This window comes from Aquarana catesbeiana, linkage group LG02 (genome assembly GCF_042186555.1).
Source record: "Aquarana catesbeiana isolate 2022-GZ linkage group LG02, ASM4218655v1, whole genome shotgun sequence".
Taxonomy (NCBI): domain Eukaryota; kingdom Metazoa; phylum Chordata; class Amphibia; order Anura; family Ranidae; genus Aquarana; species Aquarana catesbeiana.
Window position 1 is genome coordinate 563842045 of NC_133325.1, and position 25912 is coordinate 563867956.

The following is a 25912-nucleotide window of genomic DNA, read 5'->3' on the forward strand; positions in this document are numbered from 1 at the left end:
TACATAGAAGGCTTGTGCGGGCATGGAGTATTTCTTTTGGAGTGTAGACAATTATGCCCCGTACACACGGTCGGATTTTCCGATGGAAAATGTCCGATCGGAGCGTGTTGTCGGAAATTCCGACCATGTGTGGGCTCCATCGGACATTTTCCATCGGATTTTCCGACACACAAAGTTGGAGAGCAGGAGATAAAATTTTCCGACAACAAAATCCGTTGTCGGAAATTCCGATCGTGTGTACACAAATCCGACGGACAAAGTGCCACGCATGCTCAGAATAAATAAAGAGATGAAAGCTATTGGCCACTGCCCCGTTTATAGTCCCGACGTACATGTTTTACGTCACCGCGTTTAGAACGATCAGATTTTCCGACAACTTTGTGTGACCGTGTGTATGCAAGACAAGTTTGAGCCAACATCCGTCGGAAAAAATCCTAGGATTTTGTTGTCGGAATGTCCGAACAAAGTCCGACCGTGTGTACGCCCTATAAGAGTAATCTCTGTCTTAGCTATCAACTACCTGACCTAGTTATAGTAGGTAATTTTTGCTCAAGGACTGAACCATATGGCGTATGAGACTATCCAAAATTGCTGATGTGAGGAGGTAATACCAGATTTAGTGGTGGTTAGGGTATTTATGTCCTTTTTCTGCCTCTAGATGTGTTTTGTAAAGGCCATAGTTTTCAGCAGGTCTGGAGCAGAAATATTATTATAGCAACTCCATAACATGGTGTTTGGTTGGACCGAAGCCAGCCAGAGCTTCTCCAGTTCTTTCCACTTATTGTATGCTGGGAAGGTGGACCAGGTATGCAAGGTGTCTCAGGTGTGGCACAAGGTAGTAATTAGATATGTCTGAAACCACAGGTCTGCCATTGAGTTTAGATGCAAATAAGTCTGATTTAAGCATATTCAGTGGGAGGGCTTCAGCCTTGGAAGTATTATTCTTGTAGACTGACCGTACTGTGAAAATCCTGAAGAAGGTGGGTGGGGCTAAATCACAGAGCTTCACATATTGGTGATGTCAGAGTCTTCATTTCTGGACTGTGCACTGTTGAAACAGAGGTGTGTAAAAAAAATATACCAGTCTAGGTGATCTTTTAGCTAACCAAACCCTGGATGCCAACTCAGGTGGGCCCATTCTTCCCTGATGCACCTCCTTCATGATTTGTTTCTTTTTTTCCTGGGGAGCTCATCATGAAGAAATAGTGGTGTGGAAAGGAGGGTGTCTGCTTTGTGTTCTTTATTGTTGTGCATTTGGCAGAGTCTTAGGAGTGCTTTCTCAGATTTGTCCACTTCTAGCTCTTTAAGGCTACTTTCACACTGAGGCGCTTTACAGCCACAATAACGCTAAAAATAGCACCTGTAAAGCGCCTCTCCTGTCAGTCCAGTGTGAAAGCCCGAGTGCTGGCAGCATGCTAAAAAAAGTCCTGCAAGCAACATCTTTGAGGCGCTTTAGGAGCGGTGTATACACCACTCCTAAAGTGCCCCTGCCCATTGAAATCAGTGGGCAGCGCCACTAAAGCGCAGTTGCAGCAGCGCTTCTGCGGTCACTTTTAACCCTTTTTCGGCTGTTAGCAGGGGTTAAAAACGCCCCAATGATGGCTGAAAAGCACCGCAAAAACGTCAGTAAAGCGCCACTTTACCACCGATGCCCGCCCCAGTGTGAAAGTTTCCTAAGCTAATGCCTGATATATAGGATTTGTTTCAGCAGGGATAATTGAGGGGTTCTTTATTAGGTTGAACTCCTGTATGGATAGTTTTGTTTCAAATTGTTTTTTGAGAAGAGGGCATGTTTTTTCCATTTTGGAAGCTAAAGACATGCAAAGACCTCTTTATGGGCTTCCCAGATCATGCAGATGTTGTTAACAGAGCATAGGTAATCCGTGAAGTAGTTTGGCCAATGAGTGGTTAGGAAAACTTAGTGGATTCACACTTTAAAAGAAAGTCACTGAGCCGCCAATGGCATTTTCTAAGAAGGTTGGAATAGGTTGAATAGTCAAAGATACAGGGGCATGATCTTGCTGGCTAATGGGTTGAAAAGAGTGTTGTGAATGTTGGAGAAAAACGTGAACTGTCTGTCTGTAGGGTGTTTTAGCCTGCCATATATAAGTTAGTGACATTGGATTAATTGACGAAGCTGTCAAGAGAGACGGTTATTAGCGGGGGGGGATAAAATGAAGAGGTGGAGGTTTTGTCCTGTGTGGGAGAAGGGGTAAGATGAAGTTACCTCCAATGAGAATTTAAGAATTCAGATTGAATTAGGATGGGCAGTCAAAAGTATTTAGGGAATGGGATTGGATTGATGTTGAGAGAATATATGTGGCAGGGTGTGACCTCATTAGGGCAGACCATGTAGGATGATGTGGTGAAATTGAGTCTTGGCATATTTGAGTAAAACCGCACCTGCAGATTTTCTGTGGTTTGAGCATGGATCTCTATGTGGAAACGGGTTTCTTTTACAATTTTTAGTCAGACAACTTACCAGGCTCATAATTCTAGTGTTGAATAATAATGACATATAGGTTACCTGCCTCAGTGTGTTGTCCATCAAACATACCAGTGCTAATTGCTACTGTATGTTTCATTCTTACATTTTAGAAACAACATCATTTTTATGTGTCAACAACATTATTGATGATTATAATTTTGTCACTGTGTTTCTTTCAAGATTTTTAGAAAAATACTTTAACGACTTAAGGACCGGAAGATTTGCCCCCTTAAGGACCAGGTCATTTTTTATGATACGGCACTGTGTTGCTTTAACTGGCAATTGCGCAGTCGTGCGACGTTGTACCTGAACAAAATTTATATCCTTTTTTTCCCACAAATAAAGCTTTCTTTTGGTGGTATTTGATCACCTCTGCGGTTTTTATTTTTTGTGCTATAAACAAAAAAAGAGCGACAATTTTGAAAAGAAAACAATATTTTTTACTTTTTGCTATAATAAATATCCCCCCCCCCCAAAAAAAATATTCTTCATCAGTTTAGGCCAATATGTATTTATTCTACATATTATTAGTAAAAAAAAAAAATCACAATAAGCGAATATTGATTGGTTTGTGCAAAATTATAGCATCTACAAAAAAAGATGTATATTTATGGCATTTTTATTATTTATTTTTTTACTAGTAATGGCTGTGATCTGCAATTTTGAGCGGGACTGCGACAATCAGACACTTTTGACACTTTTTTGGGACCATTGACGTTTATACAGCGATCAGAGCTAAAAATAGCCACTGATTACTGTATAAATGTCACTGGCAGGGACGGGGTTAACACTAGGGGGCGAGCAAGGAGTTAAGTGTGTTCCTTGGGAGGTGTTGCTATCTGTATGGGGACTGGGCTGACTGCAGTAGGAGAGAGATCGTTGTTCCTAATTACTAGGAACAGTTTGTTTACACTGACAGATCCCTGTTCTGCCTGTCTCTGGAACGATTGCGGGTGGCCGGCAGACATTGAGTCCACCGGACCCGCTGGTTTGCTCCCCCGGTGAGCGGCTCTCCAACGGGTCACTCGAGAAGAGGAGGAGCCAGAAGCGCCACTGAGGGACCCCAGAAGAGGAGGATCGGGGCCACTCTGTGGCCCCGATCCTCCAACTGCACAGAGGAGATAAGTATGTGTTTGTTTTTTTCTTTTTTTAAAATGAACCTTTACGCGCTTGTAGATTTTGCCAAGTCAAGTGGCCAAGCTGTCCATACATACTGTGTCTAGGAGGTATGTTTTTGCATATATCAGCATTTGACACAGAACAAAGTATGCAAGGCAGCAAAGTTGTAGTAAAGTCAGGACAAACTCCTTATCTACGTTCTTGTTCCAGGTCAGTGACAGCCATGCATCTAGCATTTACAGAATAAGTAGTCAACAACGGCAGCATCAGTGCTTCTCTCAAAAAGGTTTCCTTTAATAAATAAGCCCAAATATGTCACTTATTCCAACCATGTTTGCATATGTTGTAATTTTCAAATGTTAAGGGCATGTCTTCCTAAAGCAGCAACACATATAATTCCTGAAATATCTGACTGTGTCAAAATCTGGAAGATAAAATGGATACTTTCATATTGTATTTTCCCCCCAAAAATCTGATGAGGGATGATTGTATGTAAAACTCCATGAATATTAACACTTATGTATGAGGTCAGTGGTGATACCTCTTCATTTCACTTAGAACGACCTTCACAGGCTCCATCCCATGCCATGATCTCTGCATGTGCTACTAGCTTGTGGCGTTTTTCTTCTCTTTTTTCATGTGTGAAAAATAAATGGAAGTAGAGGGAAGGTCGGAAGTGGTAGGTAATGCCCTCTCTGGCTGTTGAAAAAAAATCTTGGAGTCATAAAAATAACAAACGACATGTATTTGCTAGAGTGTCAAAGTTATGAGTTTATTTTGTAATGATGTGCTCCTGCTTTCATGAGGTAAACTGGCCGTGTCGGAGGTGTTATTAGTAATATGGACTCAGTGAAGCAGAAAGCAGAGTGACCGAGAGATCAGTGTATCAGTCAGCAAGAGGGCAAATGGGAAGAGACAGCAGGAGAATGAGAGAAGAGTAGTGTTGTTTGCACACAGATCAACCCTTTGACTACCAAACAGGGCATGCAGCTGAGAACTATGTACTTTGGAGGAGAATCTCATGTCCATTTCACAGAGCGTTGCTTTGTGTATTTTAATTGCTGCATGTATATCGAATCCCAGTTCTGGAGGCCCTATTTTATGTCAGTGTAGTCATTGTCAGAAAAATGTGACATCCTTCCTATTACACCATTCATACATCATTCTGAATCTTCCAGCTTTGTGAGATGGAAAGGAGGAGCACCCTTGATTGCCAAAATGTTAAGGCAAAGCATATGACCTTTTTCAGCCCATAGTCATTTTTTTTTATACACCCTTCTGGTCATTTCAGACGGTTACAAACCTAAAGACTATCAGTACTTCATATGCAGTGGACACATTTCCTGTATGTAGGCAGACGTACGGACAGAATTGTCACCATCAGCAAAAATGGATACTATCACTTGAAACCAATGGTATTTTAATGGTTGTATTGCCCATAGCAACAAAACATCATCAACATCAGTTTCTTTTGTAAGAAAAGGAAAACAATTGCCAGTTTAGCTGCTTGCCTGGAATTCAGGTTTTAACCATGTTTTTTTTTAATGAAAAATTATGGTTAATGTTGCAAAAAGTTGAAGATTGTTTGCTCAGCAGGTAATGAGACCTATATATATATATATATATATATATATATATATATATATATATATATATATCTTGCTTCCATTGTCTTAATTATTCAAATAAAAGAATGGGGAAAAAAAATTACATTTCTAGCAGAGGAAGATGGGGTGTGGATGTTTGGTCGCTAATACCTCTTATACCTCTAATACCTCTGTAAAAGTCCTTACAGCAGACAGGTTACAGATATTGTACTTTTAGGCTATGTACTCTGCAACTGTATACGGTATATGAGGGTGCCTGTTTAGCATTGTGTATTGTACTGTAAATAGTGTATGTTTGCCAAGTGGTTACAGTTCCAGCTACATTTCAAATATGAGAAAGACTGTCATTAATTGTACCACTTTAAATACGAACTCCCATATTGCTATAGATTATGTAATTGCAAAGTGGATGATGGTGCAGGGAACTGTTTCTGCATTGCTGTCTTCTCCTATGTGCAAGCACTGATCATGTTGTTCTAAACAGCATAAACCAAAAAGAAAGGTTGGATTGAGGGGTTCCATTATTTCAATGGAATTTCAGTGTAAATGAAGACGCTACTGAGTATATTTATGTATATCTTCTTAAAGCTTTATAAAGCCAAAAAACAAAAATGTAATATATTGCAGCTTGGCAATCATTAGATGTGGTGGCTGCATCAGTTTTCTTTTTTTTTTAGTCTTTTTTTCCCTCTGTTTTCACCTGGTGATCTAACCAGTAACACACCTCCTGTATTGGAGTGCCCCCACTCAAGAAGAAGCAGCACAGGGGGCACTTTTGAATAGCAGCATTGTCAGTCTTGGGGGTAGGGGAGCATTGGGTAAACTAGGATAATTACAGTATCGCACAAAAGTGAGTACACCCCTCGCATTTTTCTAAATATTTTACTACATCTTTTCATGTGACGACACTGAAGAAATGACACTTTGCTACAATGTAAAGAAGTGAGTGTACAGCTTGTATATTTGCTGTCCCCTCAAAATAACTCAACACACAGCCATTGATATCTAATCCGCTGGCAACAAAAGTGAGTACACCCCTAAGTGAAAATGTCCAAATTGGGCCCAAAGTGTCAATATTTTGTGTGGCCACCATTATTTTCCAGCACTGCCTTAACCCTGTTGGGCATGGAGTTAACCAGAGCATCACAAGTTTCCACTGGAGTCCTCTTCCACTCCTCCATGACGACATCACGGAGCTGGTGGATGTTAGAGACCTTGCGCTCCTCCACCTTCCATTTGAGGATGCCCCACAGATGCTCAATAGGGTTTAGGTCTGGAGACATGCCTGGAGACATGCTTGGCCAGTCCATCCCCTTTACCCTCAGCTTCCTTAGCAAGGAAGTGGTGGTCTTGGAGGTGTGTTTGGGGTCATTATCAGGGTGGAATACTGCCCTATGGCCCAGTTTCCAAAGGGAAGGGATCATGCTCATGCTCTGCATGACAGTACATGTTGACATTTATGGTTCCCTCAATGGTTGCCACCACACACGCTTGGCACCATCTGAACCAAATAAGTTTATCTTGGTCTCATCAGACCACAGGACATGGTTCCAGTAATCCATGTCCTTAGTCTGCTTGTCTTCAGCAAACGTTTGCGGGCTTTCTTGTGCATCATCTTTAGAAGAGGTTTCCTTCTGGGACGACGGCCATGCAGACCAATTTGATGCAGTGTGCGGCGTATGGTCTGAGCACTGACAGGCTGACCCCCCATCCCTTCAACCTCTGCCGCAATGCTGGCAGCACTCATACGTCTATTTCCCAAAGCCAATCTCTGGATATGACGCTGAGCACATGCACTCAACTTCTTTGGTCAACCATGGTGAGGCCTGTTCTGAGTGGAACTTGTCCTGTTAAACTGCTGTATGGTCTTGGACACCATGCTGCTGCTCAGTTTCAGGGTCTTGCCAATCTTATAGCCTGGGCCATCTTTATGTAGAGAAACAACTTTTTTTTTTCAGATCCTCAGAGAGTTCTTTGCCATGAGGTGCCATGTTGAACTTCCAGTGACCAGTATGAGAGAGTGAGAGCGATAACACCAAATTTAACACACCTGCTCCCTCTTCACATCTGAGACCTTGTAACACTAGCGAGTCACATGACACCATAGAGGGAAAATGGCTAATTGGGTCCAATTTGGATATTTTCACTTAGGGGTGTAATTACTTTTGTTACCAGCGGTTTAGACATTAATAGCTGTGTGTTGAGTTATTTTGAGGGGACAGCAAAATTTACACTGTTATACAAGCTGTACACTCACTACTTTACATTGTAGCAAAGTGTCATTTCTTCAGTGTTGTCATATGAAAAGACATACCCTGTTTCCCTGAAAATAAGACCTAGCGTGATTGTCGGTGATGGCTGCAATATAAGCCCTTTCCCCCCAAATAAGCCCTAGTTAAAGTCCTTGTAAGTCTTATTTTCAGGGTGGGGCTTATTTTCGTGGAAACCGGGTAGGGAGTATTTGGGGGGTAGGGCTTATATTGCAGCCATCACCGACAATCACGCTAGGTCTTAATTTGGGGGAAACAGGGTAATAAAATATTTACAAAAATGTGAGGGGTGTACTCACTTTTGTGAGATACTGTATATAATGTGACAAATTGTAACCACACTCCAGCTCAAACTGCAGTTACACAAGCAGTTACAGCAGCAGTTTTTGTCCTCTTGGATAAAGGTTTTACATAAATGAAAACTGATCATTAGAAGCCCCTCTGTCAGTAATTAATGGTTTGACTCAACATTCTTAACTGATACATTTGCAGGAGAGCTTGTTCTGTTGAAAAAAGGAGACTTACAGGCCAGATCACCAGGTGAAAATAAAAGAAAGCCCCAAAAAGAAAACAAATTCAGCCATTGCATCTATGAATTTATAAGCTGCGCCTACGGCATATATGCTGTGGCAGGGCGGCTCTATTGCACGAAATGGTGTACCTATACGTCATTGCGTGCAATAGACAGCGTCAGCGCGTGAGCTGATTGGCCAGAGGGGGAGCCAATCAGGGGGTCTGGTGGAAGCCATGTCCGCCGGGACCCGCCAATCGTTCCCCAAAGTGGCAGAATGGCGATCTGCCGATGTAAACAAGGCATATCACCATTCTGACAGTGATCTTGTGTTCCTGCTAAGCATGAATACAGATCTCTGTGTTGTCCCAGTCAGTCCATCCCCCACACAGTTAGAAAGCATCCCCTAGGGACACACTTAACCCTTTGATTGCCCCTGGTGTTCCTTGCCAGTGTCATTAGTACAGTAGCAGTGCATATTTTTAGTACTGATCACTGTAATAATGTCACTGGTTCCCAAAAAAGTGTCAAGTGTTCCGATTTTGTCTGCCGCAATGTCGCAGTTCCACTAAAAATCGCTGATCGCCACCATTACTAGTAAAATAAATACATAAAAATTCCATTAAGATATCCCATAGTTTGTAGACGTGATAACCAAAGGTGTAGTTTTAAAGGAATATCCGGTGAGTGGCCAATCTCACAGGTGGAGGTGGAGCACTAAGTCACTAGCACATTGTATTATTACAAGCGCACGCCAATCACGGCAATTGACAGAAGATTTGAACGCATCACTGGGAGACTTTGCTATTATGTGACACACATTATTGAATTATTGAACTTTTATAAATTTTATAATTTTTGATATGTAAAAATCTTTATTGATTGCATATGATCTTAGGTTGTATATGGAATAAGTTTGCACTTTATAGACAGGATATAAGCGTATTTAGGTGGAAGCAGCGCATCCACACACACAGCACCTGTAATATAAGCTTATTGGGATTTTTTTACCAAAAATATGTCACACAATTACAACCAGCAGTGTGACCTCCATTTACATAGTTACATAGTTAGTAAGGTTGAATAAAGACACCAGTCCATCCAGTTCAACCTGAGTGAGTGTGGGTGCGTGTCTACAATTATCCCTATTTATTTAAGGTACCCATATAGTGCCGTCAATTTACACAGCGCTCCACACATACACCACACACTCACATTGGTCACTACCCTCAAGGAGCCCACAATCCAAGGTCCCCAACTCACATTCATATACCAGGGCCATTTTGGACAGAAGCCAATTGACCTACCAGCATGTCTTTGGAGTGTGGGAGGAAACCGGAGTACCCGGAGGAAACCCACGCAGGCACAGGGAGAACATGCAAACTCCAGGCAGGTAGTGTCGTGGTTGGAATTTGAACCAGTGACCCTTTTTACTGCTAGGTGAGAGTGCTACCCACTACACCACTGTGCCGCCCTTTTAAAATGGGGCGGCCATTTTGTGGATGTTTCCATTGTCCTGGTGCTCCAGGGCATTCAAAAGTGTAAGAGGTAGTCAAAAAATGTATTGTGTAATTTATGTCCCTAGAACGCCTAATGGTGCTCCCTGCATGTTGGGGCTCTGTATGTTAAAAGTAAAAATGGGTAAGTGGGAGGGGGCGTGGCCTGGCTGGAGTCCGGAATGGTCGCTTGAACACAGAGCTCCGGCCAACCGAGGATTAAAATCAGCCTACTACGGGGAATTACCGCTTTAATCCATGATGGGGAAATCCAGCAGGAGTGTCTCGGCCTCCCGGACACCGAAGGAGCCGACCACGCAGCTCAGTCGCAACATCCCGGAGATATTCCGCACACTCCGCTATGGCGACCACGAGGCCTCACAGACTCCACAGGCCTCAGGCTCTATTTCCCCTAGCCTTGACTCAGACTCTCAAATAGAAGACGGGGATACCCTGGCCCACCGCTTCAGCTCAGCGGTTAACCTGTCGAACCTACAGCATGTCGCATTAGACATTACCAACAACATTACGGGTACTTTGAAAGCGGCAATCTTAGACCTCAAGATGGACATTCAGGCAGTGGCGGCCCGCATAACAGACGTGGAGCAAACTACGCAGCTCGAAACAGCTGCCATCAGGCAAGTGCAGCACACATATGATGCCCAACTTTCATATCTATATGATTTACACCGACAAGTCGAAGACCTCGATAACAGAGGGCGAAGGCATAATATTCGAGTCAGGGGGGTACCGGAGAGCTTAGAGGCAGGCTCCCTACCCCATGTTGTATGTGCCATCTTTAAAGACCTTTTAGATCGACCACCAGACTCCCCAATCGAGATGCAGAGATTACACCGAGCCCTCAGGCCGCCCCCTCGAGATAATGAACCCCCGAGGGATGTTATATGTTGTGTAGTGAACTTTCTGCTTAAAGAAGAAATCCTGAGAAAAGATAGGGAAAGAGGCCATATACACCACAATGGCACTGAGATTAAGCTTTTTCAGGATCTTTCTCCAACTACATTACAGAACAGGTGAGCCCTGCGCCCCCTGCTGGACCAACTGAGAGCGCGGAATATACCATACCGCTGGAAGTTCCCGTTTTGCCTGTCCGCCACCGCTAGAGGCCGCACCGCCCTCTTAAGATCGCCAGACGACCTCCCAGCCTTTTGTGAGCAGCTCGACTTACCAATGACAGAGCTTCCGGACTGGTGTGCGTTCCACTTCCCGTCTGAGCCATGGAGACCGGTGACACACAATCCTTCACCCAAAGCGCAGAGGCACCGCTCTAGACGTAGGAGATCAGGACCCCCCTCTCCTGGAGCTCATTCCTCCCGCCGAGACCTGGAATATCATGCCATGGGACAACCTGGAACCCCCTGCAGGAACCACCAGGAGGCCTGAAAAACACATTTCTTTGACATCCTGACACTACCTGCGTAGGTACGTTTACCCAGAGAGATTCATGTTCCTGTTACAGTTCCCAGTTTTCTCTGTTATGGACTTTGTGTCCCATCTCCACTATGTACGCAAGAGATGCTTGCAACGTTCCTTGCGAGCAGAGGACCACAGCTTTCCCGCATGTTGCTTTGACCTTGGAAAGACTTACAACATGGCTCTAACCAAGGTCCTGCAGTCACTATTTGACCAGACTTCTGGTTAAAGCAAAAGACTGCGAATACTTCCACAGCACTTTTCTTTTTGACTTCTTACTTGTAATAAACGAAGACAGTCTCAATAACCCACGAAAAAAGAATATTGGACCAATATGCAGCGGGGAACCGAAATGCCTCCATCAAATCAGAAGGAAATGTTTCTTCCACGAGCCCTCGTGTCTTTTGACATCACCTGTCATAACCTCCAAGCCTGCAGTTAATGTGACTGGGGACGGTGTTTTTACCTGACTTCCCTGGATCGCAGTAGCCTCCCAGCAAACCACAGAACCAGTACTCTAATACCTGTGGCACTACCCAGGCATTGGGTTCTTAAGACTCTTCATTCTCACTAACGCCTTGGGAGACAACCTCCTCATGCGATGAACACATACACCGTTCTTAGATATCTGGGAGACGTCATATCTATATTATCAAAGTAACTGGTTTGATACTTTCCCTTCTAGGGCCTCCTTCCTGCTGACCAACCAGCTTCCTCTCTATTAGGTGGACTGGCATCTCCACTTCCACCTCTAGTACTGCTCTCCACCCTATACCTCCCTCGCCCCCCACTGATCCCCTCTTCTTCTAACCTCTCTTACCCCCTGCGGGACTCTCCCCCTTTACTTCCTAGACACTTCATTAGATCTACCCCAGCACCCCCCACAGCTGTTGGCTGGACCGCCCCGACGTAGACTGATAATTGTCAGAGGAGATAAATAAAAACCCGGGCCTTGAACTTTGCATCAAAACCCATCTATTTTTTACGCAGAAAAAATGCCCCCCCACGCTCCTCTATCGCTGAAATTTGTTTCTCTTAACGCGAAAGGCCTTAATGTGCCTGAAAAGCGTTCGCAGGTCCTGTCCTCCCTCACCAAACAAAAAGCCCAATTCATCCTCCTTCAGGAGACTCACTTTCGATCTAACTCCATCCCAAAAATTACAAACCATATATACCAGACCGTCTTCCATTCCACAAATCCCACAGCAAAGACCAAAGGGGTTTCCATACTCGTTTCTAAACATGCCCCATTTAAGTTTTCAGACTCCTTGTTGGACCCTGAGGGGAGATATGTGTTCATTAAAGGTACCTATGCTTCTAGGCCGATTGCGCTGGCAAACATATATGCCCCAAATGAACACCAGGTATCATTTTTCAGGAAAGTGAGCGACCTTTTGCTCGCCTTTAAGGAAGGTGTAGTACTTTTGGGAGGTGATTTCAATGTGCCCCTTAACCCAGACCTTGATACCTCCTCAAGCACCTCAGCGCTGCCTTACCGGGCCCTAAGACAAATTAAACTACAGCTCCAAGGTCTGGTGCTACACGACACATGGCGTACATTGTTCCCTTCTGTAAAGGATTATACCTTCTATTCCGCCCCCTTTCAAAAATATTCGTGACTGGACTATTTCTTTCTCTCCCAGCCTGACTTAACCTATCTTACACATGCCACGATTGACCCCATGTACCTTTCTGACCACCACCCAATCTCAGTTACCCTGACCTTCCCGGACTCGACCCCAAAAACAAAAACTTGGAGACTTAACTCCTCCCTGCTAAAAGACGCGGAATTCACCACACACCTGGCAGAAAGTATTAACACATACTTTAAGGATAACTCTACCCCAGACATATCTCCTACTATTTTGTGGGAAGCTCACAAATGTGTGATCAGAGGGGAATTGATGGCCCAGGCAGCGAAAGTAAAAAGGAATCATCAGATCACCATAGACAATCTGATCGCCGACATTAGGCGATTGGAGGCCACACATAAACAATCTCATTCACAGCAGACACTGCAGGAGCTGACACACTTACGTTCAACGCTCTTGGAGGAACTAGGTAAACGCACTAGACGCCGGTATGTTCTCCATCAGCGAGTCTTTTACGAGCAAGGTAACAAGTGCGGTAAATTACTGGCCAGAGCGGCACGCGCCTCCAGACCTTCTAACATAATTCACCACATACGGACCCAACAGGGCACTTTACTATCTAGAAATGAAGATATAGCCCACGCTTTTGAACAATACTACAAAAACCTATACAACCTAAATTCCCCCAATCTGACCTCGGACCAAGCGTTACGCAGAACGGAAGCTATAAAAAGCTTTCTGACCCAATATAGCCCACAACCACTCTCACAGACACAGGCAGAGGAACTAGAACAGCCCCTTTCAACAGCTGAATTGCACGATGCCATGCGACAGATGAAAACGGGTAAAAGCCCGGGCCCAGACGGGTTCACTCTGCAATATTACAAGTGTTTCTCCCAGACTTTAGTTCCAAAAATGTTAACTACCTTCAACTCGTTAGCTGACCCTACGACGAACATGGGGCATATGTTAGAGGCACACGTCACAGTTATCCCTAAGGAGGGAAAGGATACCACACAAGTACAAAATTACAGACCAATCTCACTACTTAATCTGGACATCAAGATCTACGCAAAAATTTTAGCCAACAGAATGTCCATTCTCCTGCCAAGACTTATCTCGTTAGATCAGGTTGGTTTTGTCCCTGGACGTGAGGCTAGGGACAACACCATTAGAGCATTAAATCTCCATCATTGGCTCACGACCACAAAAACGCAAGGTTTTTTTCTGTCATTGGATGCTGAGAAGGCGTTCGACAGAGTGGCCTGGGACTATATGGGTGAGGTCCTGAAGAAGATTGGCCTTCACCCACGTATGTTGTCCCACATTTCAGCGCTGTACTCTAACCCGAGTGCAGCTGTAAGAGTGAATGGCCACCTGTCGAACGCCTTCCCTATAAGTAACGGTACGCGCCATAGCTGCCCCCTTTCACCTTTAATATTTATACTCTCTTTAGAACCCCTCCTTAACAGATTAAGGGACAATTCCGACATTACAGGCCTTACAATTTAAGGAGTACAAGATCTCTGCTTTTGCGGACGACATTTTGCTCTTCTTGACCTCCCCAACCACCTCTATACCTAATTTGCTCAAAGACATTGAACACTTTGGGACTTTATCACATCTAAAGATTAATTAGGCGAAATCCCAAGCCCTAAACATCACCCTTACAACACAGCAGCTTGAACGCTGCCAAACCTCCTTCCCTTTCCAGTGGAGCCAACGGGCAATAACCTACCTAGGTATTCAAATCACTACTAAACTAGAGGACCTATACAGGGTTAATTTCCTTAAGGTCCTAAAGAAAGCTCAACTCGACTTAAAAGAATGGGGGAATCTTAATATCTCTTGGTTTGGCCGATCCGCTCTTCTAAAAATGATAACCCTGCCGCGATTCCTCTATATTATCCAATGCCTACCCATAAATCTTCCAGCATCTTTTTTTGTGGCGTACAGGAAGATGTGCACACTGTTTCTGTGGAAAGGCTCCCCTCCGCGCATTAAATTCACCCGGCTCACGCGGCCAATGCTTAAAGGAGGCATCGGGCTTCCAGACCTCCATAAATACTTCCTAGCGAGTCACCTTACCCGGCTTGTGGACTGGAATATCCATGAGCCGGATAAGATTTGGGTCACCTTAGAGAAATCATTCTCTCAACTCCCACTGGAGTCTCTTCCCTGGATCCTTCCAGGACAAGTGCCACAGGAGACATTAGCGCACCCTTTCATCTCAGCGTCGCTGGGTTCTTTTGGACGAGCAATTAAAACCTCATCAATATCCTCCATACCGGGCCCATTAACCCCTCTGAGGGGGAACCCTGGATTTACACCGGGCCTCTCACCATCTTTTCTCAACCAAACATGGCCGCATGACAAAATGTTAGCTTATCAGTTCTATGATGGCAAAACCCCTAGATCATACGAGAACCTAGTAGACTTGTCCCTGTTCAAATCCTTCCCCTTTTGGACATACCGACAGATCCGACACTTCCTTTCAACTCAGGGCATGACATTAACTTGGACTAGACAACTAACTCCTTTTGAGGAACTATGTACTCGTACCTCCCCACAGAGACACCTAATCTCGTACATGTACAATGCGCTCATAGACGACACCACTTACATCCCAGACTCAGCACACACAGCATGGGAAGTGGACCTCCAGATGACCTTTACGGAGGAGGACTGGACTCGTATCAACGAATAAATACATAAGGGCTCCACTAATGTAGCCATTCAGGAGAATGGATACAAAATCCAAACACGCTGGTATAGGACTCCATCACTTCTACATAAATTCTCCCCAACCATACCAGACACATGCTGGAGATGTGGAAAAGCGAAAGGTACCATGCTACACATATGGTGGGATTGTGATTCCATACAGCCATTCTGGAAGGAAGTTCATGACCTTATCTCACATATTACAACATACTCCCTAGCTTACTCTCCAGCCCAATACCTCCTACACCACACCCATCTAACTAAAAACGAGTACTATAAATCATTGGCTATGCATCTGGTGAACGCGGCTAGACTATGCATCCCGACACATTGGAGATCCACCTCTGCCCCTACGATTGGGGAGTGGTTTCGGAGGATCTCCAAGATAGAGGAGATGGAGGAGCTGATGCACATTTCACAAGAACGAATCCAAAAATTTACGACCACATGGACTTGTTGGGCACATTTCAAATTATCTCAACGCTATAGTACATATAGCTATTGAACAACCATGATAGGCCCCTCAAGGGGTAAAATACAGCTTGGGACACGTCGGGGTGAGAGTGCCACATGGAGGAGACTGGGTAGACCGTATTCTTTCGTAGCTACCCCCTCCCCCCCCAACCCCACTATCTCTCCCTTTCTTAACCCGCCATCCCTCTCCCCGTTTTCACACTCCCACGTTCCTAACGCCTATTTTCTCTGATATCTTTCTCTCCTTCTCCCTCATTTACTTCTTTTCTTCTCTTTTCCTTATTCTCCATTTTCGGCCCCACTTTTTGGTACCGTCTTTGTTTCCTTTTCCTGTTCTTTATCTCGTTTTCTAAACACAATCCCTATCTTTTCAATGGAGCTATCTGAACCCCTCTGTGCACTCTATAAGGGGTTACGTACAGAATCATACAAACTTATCAAACAACAATTGAAATCTTGACTTGACATTTGCATGTTTGTGTTTATTTAATATATATGTAACTCAGAACACTGTGACAAAAAGTATTATATAATACCCTTGTTATTGTACAAGATGTTTCTTTAAACGCTTTTGTTAATAAAAAAACTATTATGGAAAAAAAAAATGGGTAAGTGACCAGATAGTTGGACCTCCCAAAGAGAAGAAGTCTCTATAAGTGTCATTGTACAGAATATAAATGCCTTTCAAAGGGCCACTGTACCATAAAGGTAAACTGCATTCACCCAAATGTAAACATCCACAAGGAGAGAAGAGGAGAATTTTGATAGCATAAGTACCATTAAAATAACTTTTACATTTGCATTACAAAAAAGACCACTGTCACCAGCAATGGATTGCCTGACATCAGGGTCTCCTTAGCTCTGTATTACATGTTTCTTCCAGTGTGACACTTTTAGGGGCTGAAGGCACTAAATTGCCGAGCAGTCTGTGGCACTAAAAGATCACAAGTCCCTCCTCTGTTTGAAGCACAAAAGTCTCTGTGAAATGCAAAGAGCCTCTACTAAGGACACAAGACTCTATGACCCCTTTCAGATGGACGTTTTGATCAGGTCTGACTGTCAGTTTTTCAGGTGGACCTGATTGGAAGGTCCATTCATCCCTATGAACAGGCTGGTGTAAATGGACTTGTGCCTGTTAACACCTGTCTACCTCCGGGTCCGACTAGCCCCGCTAAAAAAAAAAAAAGGGAGAGGACTCTGTCCTCTTCCATTTAGAAGAAGCAGATTGGAGGTAGTCAGGTGTAAATGGACAGCGGAGTCCATTTACTCCCAGCCCCAAATAGAGAATTAAGCATTAATTACCATTAGAGGATTAAAACACTCATAAGTTTCAAGCACTCCAAGCCAGTGGCTAGTGAGGAAGTCCTTTGAAGGGGACGTAACGCGGATAGGGGGACAGACTCCCACCAGTGACCTCATCCGCGACCATATTTGAGGGAGAGTAGCGTGGTGAGATCAAATTTGAAATATAAATTAAGTATAAATGAGTACTTGAAACAAGTGAGTGTTTTTATCATCTAATGGTAAGAAATACTTCAGCCAGAAAGCACTATTGGTCCTATTCTTTGTTTTCACATGCCATATACTGTATGTTCCTGAATTGTGTGTGTGAAGGATAAGGATAACCAGCACATTTGACATCTGATTTCAAAGATTGCCTATATCTTTAGTGGTCAGAAATGGAAGTGAGCATTTAATTTACAGCACAAGGTGGATGCATGACGTTGAGAAGACGTTGTTCACTGTTTTCATGTTGATGGTTGGAAATGCATAATCTTTATGGATTTTATTTTATTTTGGACTTAGTGTGTTTTAAAAGGAGGATGCGGTAGCTATATGTAAAATTGCGCTACATCATGTTTGTCTAGCCGTGTAACTTTTAAAAAAAAAATTTTATACGGATATGAACACAGATGTGTTGTGGTCTTTTACCCACCACTACACAGGGCACAGCTGTCAAAATCAAACTGGGACTCTCACATCTCAAAACTATAGCAAAAATATTATTATATATCTTCCTTATCAAATTACCTTATGTTTAAAAAAAAGTCCTAAATGTGATCATCATAATATATATTTGACATACAACTAAAGATCATGGTAATCAATTAATAAATAATGATCACTGTCCTCATACATATAATCCTCTATAAAAACTAATTGTAATGCCATGAACATATTTCAAACAAATGTGAAATACATAAATTAAAAAAAAAAAACTATTGACCATTACTGCTGTTATATTATATTTATTTATGCATTAGACATAAAAGAGTAATTTGTGAAGGAAAGTGATACAAAAGGATTTGAGTCTAAACGAAGGGTAGTTGAGAGCTAGGCAACTGCTTTTACCCTGCAGTGATTGTTAAGACTGAATGTTTCAGCACTATAAATTAAATCGTGGTGTTGCTCTTAAGCATGCTGACTTACTTTACTTTAAAGCTTTGGAAACATGTTTGTCAGAAGTTACATACTGTGTATATATAATATTTTGGGTTTTAGTAATTTTACACATTTTTTTACAATCACAGAGACAACTGTAATTAAGGGTTAAACACAAATGAGCAGCAGTTGGAAGATGTATGATAATATTTTAGCTAGTCATGGAGCCAGTATTTGAGATGTCAGTGCAAGTATATCGCAGGGATTGACAGATTTCTAGGGAGTAGAGTCATCTCGCATGCATGAAATGATCCCTGGAAATTGCTCACATCACACAGGGAGAGAACATACAACAATGAGAAGGCCTGACCACAGTTGGATGGGTCTCTGAGCACTTTCTATGAGAGATGAGAGGATTGCTGCTCTTTTCTCTGTCTAATGTGCTATAGAAACCTCCCCTGCTATATTTTACTTAAACTCAGGTTTTGTTTTGGAAGTACAGTAAAAGGATCATTACTGTTGTTGTTGAGGATAAGCGTAATATCCATAATCAATCACAGTGATTTTGAAACATGTTGCTTGGATTGACAACAGTATTTAGATCAAGACATCACTCCCGACCTGTGTGCATAACCTTTCCAGCTTGCATATTGTCATTGTTAGAAAATACCTAGTTGATCCGGTCATTTAAATAGACTTTCTTCTTCTGAGTGGCAATGCTTGTGCAGCTGATCCTCTGTCTGCTGCGTTGCCACTCCTAAGCCGCGTACACACAATCAGATTTTCCGACGGGAAATGTGTGATGACAGGCTGTTGGCAGGAAAATTCGACCGTTTGTACGCTCCATTGGTTAATTGTTGTTGGATTTTCCATGGACAAATGTTGGATGGCAGGCTTTAAAATTTTCCACAGACAAATGTCTGTTGTCGGATTTTCCGAGTGTGTGTACACAAGTCCGTCGGACAAAAGTCCAAAGTATAAACATGCATGCTCGAAAGCAAGGACGAGTCAGAAGCGGTCGGTCATGTAAACTAGCGTTCGTAATGGACAATTAACATTCGTGACGTGGCAAATTATGAAATCTGGAAATGCAGCGCACAGTCTCTTCTTCTTTAATGGGATAATAATGAAGCTGCTTTGCTGGTGATACTGATGGAGTTATTGCAAACAAATTTTCAAAGGCTTTTTTTCTAGTGATATCAAGAATAATATTATTATGCTTGTTATTTTTTTTTTTTTGTTCAAGTTACCACAACACCATTATCTTGTAGTTTTTAGGATCAAAGATACAACTATATTGGTGTCCCTTGTTATTTTACATTGTATTTTTTTAAAATGTAAGTGCCTACTCCCAAACTGTCATTTGAAGTAAAACACATAGCCAAGTATTATTCTCTACAATTTTTTTTTTATTGTGCATTAAAAAAAGAAAACAAATAAAATTAGACATGCTATCTGCCAATAGAACTTAAACAAAAAGTGCATTCTATGCACCCAAAAATATAGAAAATATACCAAATCAAATCATTATTCAACCAAAAAATAAAATAAAAGCCTCATGCATGTGTCCTGCTTCTTAATATAGGGGGTCAACAATGCCAAGAGTTGGTGAAAGCAGGGGTCCGTCATCTGGAGATAATTCTGAAAATCATCCGGATTATTCTACTGGAGCTCCCGCAGCAAAGGCATATGACATAATTGGTCACGATTAATAAAGAAACACATTTTTGGTCCAAGATATTCCTCCTCCTCCTGTTCCTGGACAGGACTTGGGTCAAAGCAATAACTCCAAGGTCAATAATAAATAACACGTTATCTCCTCCGATTCCGCAACATGGCTGGTTGACGAATGGCCTTTCAGAAACTAACTGAAAAGCACAAAATGAAAAGCATGAATCAACACTCACCAAACTTCTACTAACACGAAATTAGCAGAAGGAGCCCAAAGGGTGGCGCTAAAGAGCTGAAAAAACACATAGTACGTCACTACGTTTGTGTTTGTTGGCCGATAATTCCTTGATGTTTGTATGCAAGAAAATTTCCTGGCCAACGCCCTTCGGACAAAAGTCTGAGGTTTTGTCTGCAGAAAATTTGATTGTGTGTACAAGGCTTTAGTGTGCATGCTCTGCAACTTTCCTGTTAGGAAACCATTCACTTCCACCCTTCTTTCCTTGAAGCTTCAACCTGACCTTTTTGACCATTTTTCATTGATTTACATGGCAGCTCCAACAGGTTGAGTGACATTTGCTCGCTCTCCCACCTGTCCACCCCATATGATAATCAGCTATGGATTGGGGGGCAAATCGGAAATGTGGCAGGGGCTATGAAAATTCTGCAGTGTCTCTGCCATTGCAAAAATAATTCTTTTATCTTTAACAGCTGTTAGTTACTATGCAAAATATTGGCTTATATGTTCTTTATCTTCTACTTTTCTTTAAAAAAATAAAATGCATTTCATTTTCTCTCAACACACATGACCACTACATCAGCAGCGGTCTCTGTCCTTGCTCTGTACTTTCTTGCTTTTCTGCTTGCTCCAGCCACCAGCTGTACAGTGTGGTACAGGGCAAGTTAATTGTTACGTAACCATGATATAGAAAAGCAAAAACAAGTTGTTTTTAAATAGTATTTTAATGTGATCTATAGATTTGCTTCTATTAGCATATGATAAAAATACAAAAAAAAGTTCCAATGGGTTTACAGACACTTTAAGGCATAGGGATAAATAAGGAGGATAGAAGTTGGTCTGGAAATAGCACATTCTAATTAATGGGAGGCTGTAGTGTAATTTCATTAAGCACGTATTTTGAGTTTGCTCCCTTTGTGCCCAAATAATGGTCTCTTGTAAATGGGCGAAACTCCCAAAGAATCTGCAAAGTTGTTTGCATTCTCCCACTGCTCCCATCCTATATTCCTGTTGGCCCATCATTATATCCTTATGTGCTGCCTCACTTACCAGCAGTGTGTGGGAGTTGGTGCGCAAGCTCTGTCACTACAAGGAAATGCTGAAGCTTTGCTGGGTCAGAATGACCCAACATTCAGACAAACTTGTCTCCCTATATAAGTCAATAAGATAGCAAAATTGGCTTAGAAGAAGGTCTATTATGCAGCTTCATTGTTCAAATGCAGATCAGAAGGAGGTCAACTTCAGGTCAACTGTCAATGAACTCTGAAGGATCTTAGTGGCATCTCTAATGGATAATTAATGCAAGTGAAATACTTTTGAAAGCAAACTAAATTTGCCCATAGACACTAACCCTAAGTTTTGGTGCTTTAAGAGTTGGACCCTTTGGTCTGGAAATAGCTCTGTGGTAGGGATTGGCTAAATGTTAATGGGAATTTATAGTATTTTTGCATATACGTCATTTTTCTATTTATGTTTTGAGATAATAACAACTGTAGATTTAAAACCGATTGAGACTGTTTTATACCACAGGGAGAAGGTCAAGGCAGGTGGCAGAGCAACAATGAGAGGATGGGATCATGACAAAAGTAACAATTAGGTTCACAGTACAAGAGCTGAGAGCTCCAAATGACAAACATGAACCCTTTTATTAGACTCAACAAACAGAAGTTAGACTTGCTGTATGATGATTCAGGAATGCAAAAGGAATTCTGCACTGCAGATACTAATTCTGGTTCACAGATGGCTTGGGCACAGTATGGCCTGATGGATGAAGGACCAACAACTACCCAAACAAAGTGGCAAATACCTTTCTATATAGAAAAGACGGGGGGGGGGGGGGGGGTGTTGGTGGTATGTCAGGCACCTGCTGCATTTTTGGCACCGCAATAATCCCATTATCTAGTTCCCCTTTCTATATAACATGTTAGTAATGGAATTTTAAAAAGAATATATGCTTTTCTTTTACTCGGTTGTATCCACAGTTATAACTAGCTTATAGTATGAGGATACTTTGATCCAGGAAGGTACAGTTGTGGGGAAAAAATATAAACCCTTGGGAACTTTTGGGATTTCTGCATAATTAGCTGCAAAATATGATCGAATACATACTCAAATCATAATAATAAACACAGTTTATTTTAAAGGATAATTGTACATTATGTGTTTTCATTTTAATTTTGAAAACCTTGATCTTTAAACACGTTCTTCTTTTCCCCTGTATTGCCCAGAATGGAAAGTTTAAAGCCTTAAGTTTTTTACTGTATACTTTGAGAGAGACTGATTTGCTTTGATTTGTTATTTCAGGTCGATATATGGCTTTAGTTCCATCTTCCCTTTTTTAGCTCCTCCCCAAACAAATGTAATTAAGTACTTGGTGTTGTAATTAATTTAGCTTTTTATTTTTTAAGGTTCTCGGCAGGGAAGTCTACACATCTAACAATCAGCTTGGTGGAATCCAAATCATGCATAACAATGGAGTCAGTCATGCCACAGTGTTTGATGACTTTGAAGGAGTGTACACTATTTTGCAGTGGCTTTCTTATATGCCTAAGGTATGTTTTTCTAAAGTACACCATACAGTGACTAAAATATCAAGTTCACTGTACAAATGATAAGAAAATGTAAGGTTCTGTCTATCTTTCAAACGTGATTTGTAAATGTGCATAATTTTTTTCTGGCCTAGTCTAAAATACAAGACGAACAGTGTAATGCCACGTACAGACGATCGGAATTTCCAACAACAAATGTTCGTTGTGAGCTTGCTGTCGGAAATTCCAACCGTGTGTAGGCTCCTTTGGACATTCAGACAACAAAAATTTGAGAGCTGGTTCTCAAATTTTTCGACAACAAAATCCGTTGTCAGAAAGTCCAATCGTGTGTACACAATTCCGACGCACAAAATTCCACGCATGCTTGGAATCAAGCACTGGCTATTGAACTTCATTTTTCTCGGCTCGTCGTACGTGTTGTACGTCACTGCGTTCTTGACGTTCCGAATTTCCGACAACGTTTGTGCGACCGTGTGTATGCAAGACAAGTTTCAGCCAACATCCGTCAGAAATAAATCCACGGTTTTGTTGTCGGAGAATCCTGTCGTGTGTACATAGCATTAGAGAGCTATATTATTTACTGTACAGATACACAGCATATGCTAACATTTCAGGAGAGATTGATGAGATGAGATTGAATAACCAAAGAAGAAAAGGCTGTTCAGTTTGCAGGGACATTTTTTATTATTTAAGCTGGCTATACACTATTAGTTTTCCTGAGTAAACCGTCTGAAATTTGCTGCATAGGTGGTCCTGCATGCTCCCCTCCATCCCACTTCTTAAATTGAAGGAGCCACATGGAAAGATATCAGTTGAACAGTGGCTAAATCCAATCAGGTTCAGCTGCTGTTATGGTATTTTGACAGATGGCGTGGCTGGCTGTTAAACTGCTATTGCCACAGTGGGAGATTTTTCCATCTGCGCTGTTTAGCATGGATGGAGGAATCTTTTAGATATGTATATTCAGCTTAAGTTTAGGTAAGGTGGTGAAAATTCACTTTAAAAAGAATGCCCAGTCACGTGCATAGAATTTCTTTTTTTTATTGTACTTTTGCTTGTACAATATTGGATGATAGCAGTCAGCAGTGCTTTACCTTATTCACTAAGCTAGGGAAAAATTCCCCTGCAAAATTAACAGCCTACGTAAAGAACATCAGTTTCTTCTCTTTAAACATATAATAACTTTGTTGGTTTGTGTCTATTAACTTGTTCTGTACAGAACAAAAAAGTCAAAATACATTCAAAAAATGCAAGTTTTTTTTTTTTTTATTTCATTACGTCCAAATAATTTCTAAACACTTTGAATTATTTTTTTAATATGCATAATGCTACCCATCTGGTTCTTAGTAATATGCTTTACACATTTGAATGACTTCCATTATCACTTGACTATTTGCTGACGCTGACAGCTTATCTAGAAAATGTTCTCCTTCATGAGATATTGTCTTTTTCAGTGTATGTCCAGTCCTGTTCCGATATTAACACCAAAGGATCCCATTGACAGACAAATTGACTTCGTTCCCACTAAGGCTCCTTACGATCCCAGATGGATGCTGGCTGGAAAACCTCACCCAAGTATGTCTCATTTTATTATATTCATCATGATTTCTTTATTGTTTTCTTGTAAAAAGGAATTACATCTTTTCACTTGTGGTTAGTGGTACCAAAAATTAGATCTATATTTATCTAAGGTATAGGCGGTATCTGTGAGCTAAGTCATCCCCTTGCTACTTATATATTTTGGATATTCCAGGACAATCTCCTTTCCATTCTTTGACAGCTGTTCATGGTGACCTGTAAGTTTTGTGTGTTAGAGTATCTTGCATGAAGTTTCAAGAAATATGGCTATTTATAAACCACTTAAAATTAAATATGCTATATATACGTAGATGTATACAAATTAACCATTGGCTTGCTTTTATATGGACACATATAGTGCATACAATATTGCAATAATACCTGAAATATGAGCTTTGTCACAATACACCTTGGTTTGCCTAAAATGGAGAAATCTGGAAGCTATTATATTTGATCCCCTTCTGAAAATGCTCATTGCCTCTGTCATGCTGACCCGATAGCCTTTATACATCATCAATATTCATTTAACGCGGAACTGTAAGTTTGCTGCTGTTGCCATAATGTGCAAGTATGCACAAGATGTGTGCACATCACGGCAAACGTACCTCCCTGTTTGCCCTCCTCCACCGCTAACAGGTCAAACTGTTCTTTGATTTCCTTCATCACTTTTTCCCACACAATGTAGAATGTTAGTCTATAGAGGGAGTTACATTGTCCTGACATTTAGCTCCTCATACAGAAGTTACCAGGAATGAACCAGAAGTGTATACTTCACCACATATGCTTCGCTGGTAGTATACGCTGTAATAAAATATTGGAAGGATAAAAAGATTGAGTTTAAAGTAATTGTAAAGTCTAATTTTTTTCCTATAAAAATAACAAACATGTTAGACTCACCTGCTCTGTTGCAATGGATTAGCACAGAGCAGCCCGGATCCTCCCCTTCTCGGGTCCCTCTTCTGTGATCCTGGCCCCTCCCTCCTGTTTCATGCCCCCACAGCAAGCAGCTTGCTATGGAGACACCCAAGCCGAGTCACAGCTCCCTGTGTCCATTCAGACACGGAGCCCCAACTCGGCCCCATCCCCGCCCCCATCTCCCCTAATTGGCTAGCTGACTTTGATTGACAGCAGTGGGAGCCAAAGGTGCTGCTGCTGTGTCTCAGCCAATCAGAAAGGAGAATCTGGGACGGCTGAGTCTCTTGTGGACATCGCTGGACAGTAAGGGACCTCAGGTGAGTGTTAGAGGGGCTGCTGCACACAGAAGGCTTTTTATCTTAGTGCATAGAATGCATTAAGATAAAAAAAAAATCTTCTGCCTTTACAATCCCTTTAAGCAGAAGAGACCTTCAAAGTCACTTCTGCTAAACAAAAAAAAAAATCTGTTTAACTAAAGTTCAACTTTAAGGTGGGAGTTGATGTTCATAGGGACAACCTCATTAGTAGGAAGATTTTCAGCCAACTAGCAGGCAGGAGATCATTACAGAAAGTTGCTGTCTCTGAATACTGGTGTCATCCTCTTGAAATATAGGGCTACAGAGATGGGCAAATAACAAGAAATGCTGCACAAAATAAAATACATTTTAGCTGGAACAATTGAACATAAAAAAAAAAATTGATGGTATATATGCAACCCGGAAAAATTTGGGATTGCTAAGTCTGCTCAGGTAATAGGCTAAAATGAAGTCTGAAAACAAGCAGTCTGTAAACAGTAACGGTTGACTAACATTTTAATTCCACGGATTTATCTAATTTTCAGAGTTCTAAGCCATTTGATGTTTTCTT

The 25912-nt window shown here is 41.9% G+C and overlaps 1 protein-coding gene across 2 annotated transcripts in view; it reads left to right on the forward strand.

Annotated features, from left to right (window-relative positions):
- Positions 1-25912, forward strand: part of ACACA (acetyl-CoA carboxylase alpha) — a 571750-nt gene that overhangs the window by 437539 nt on the left and 108299 nt on the right. For both annotated transcript variants that reach the window (XM_073616063.1, XM_073616061.1), the window contains exons 45-46: positions 22412-22555; positions 24007-24127. In XM_073616063.1, coding sequence (XP_073472164.1) covers positions 22412-22555; positions 24007-24127 — 265 coding nt within the window. The remainder of the gene's footprint in view (positions 1-22411; positions 22556-24006; positions 24128-25912) is intronic.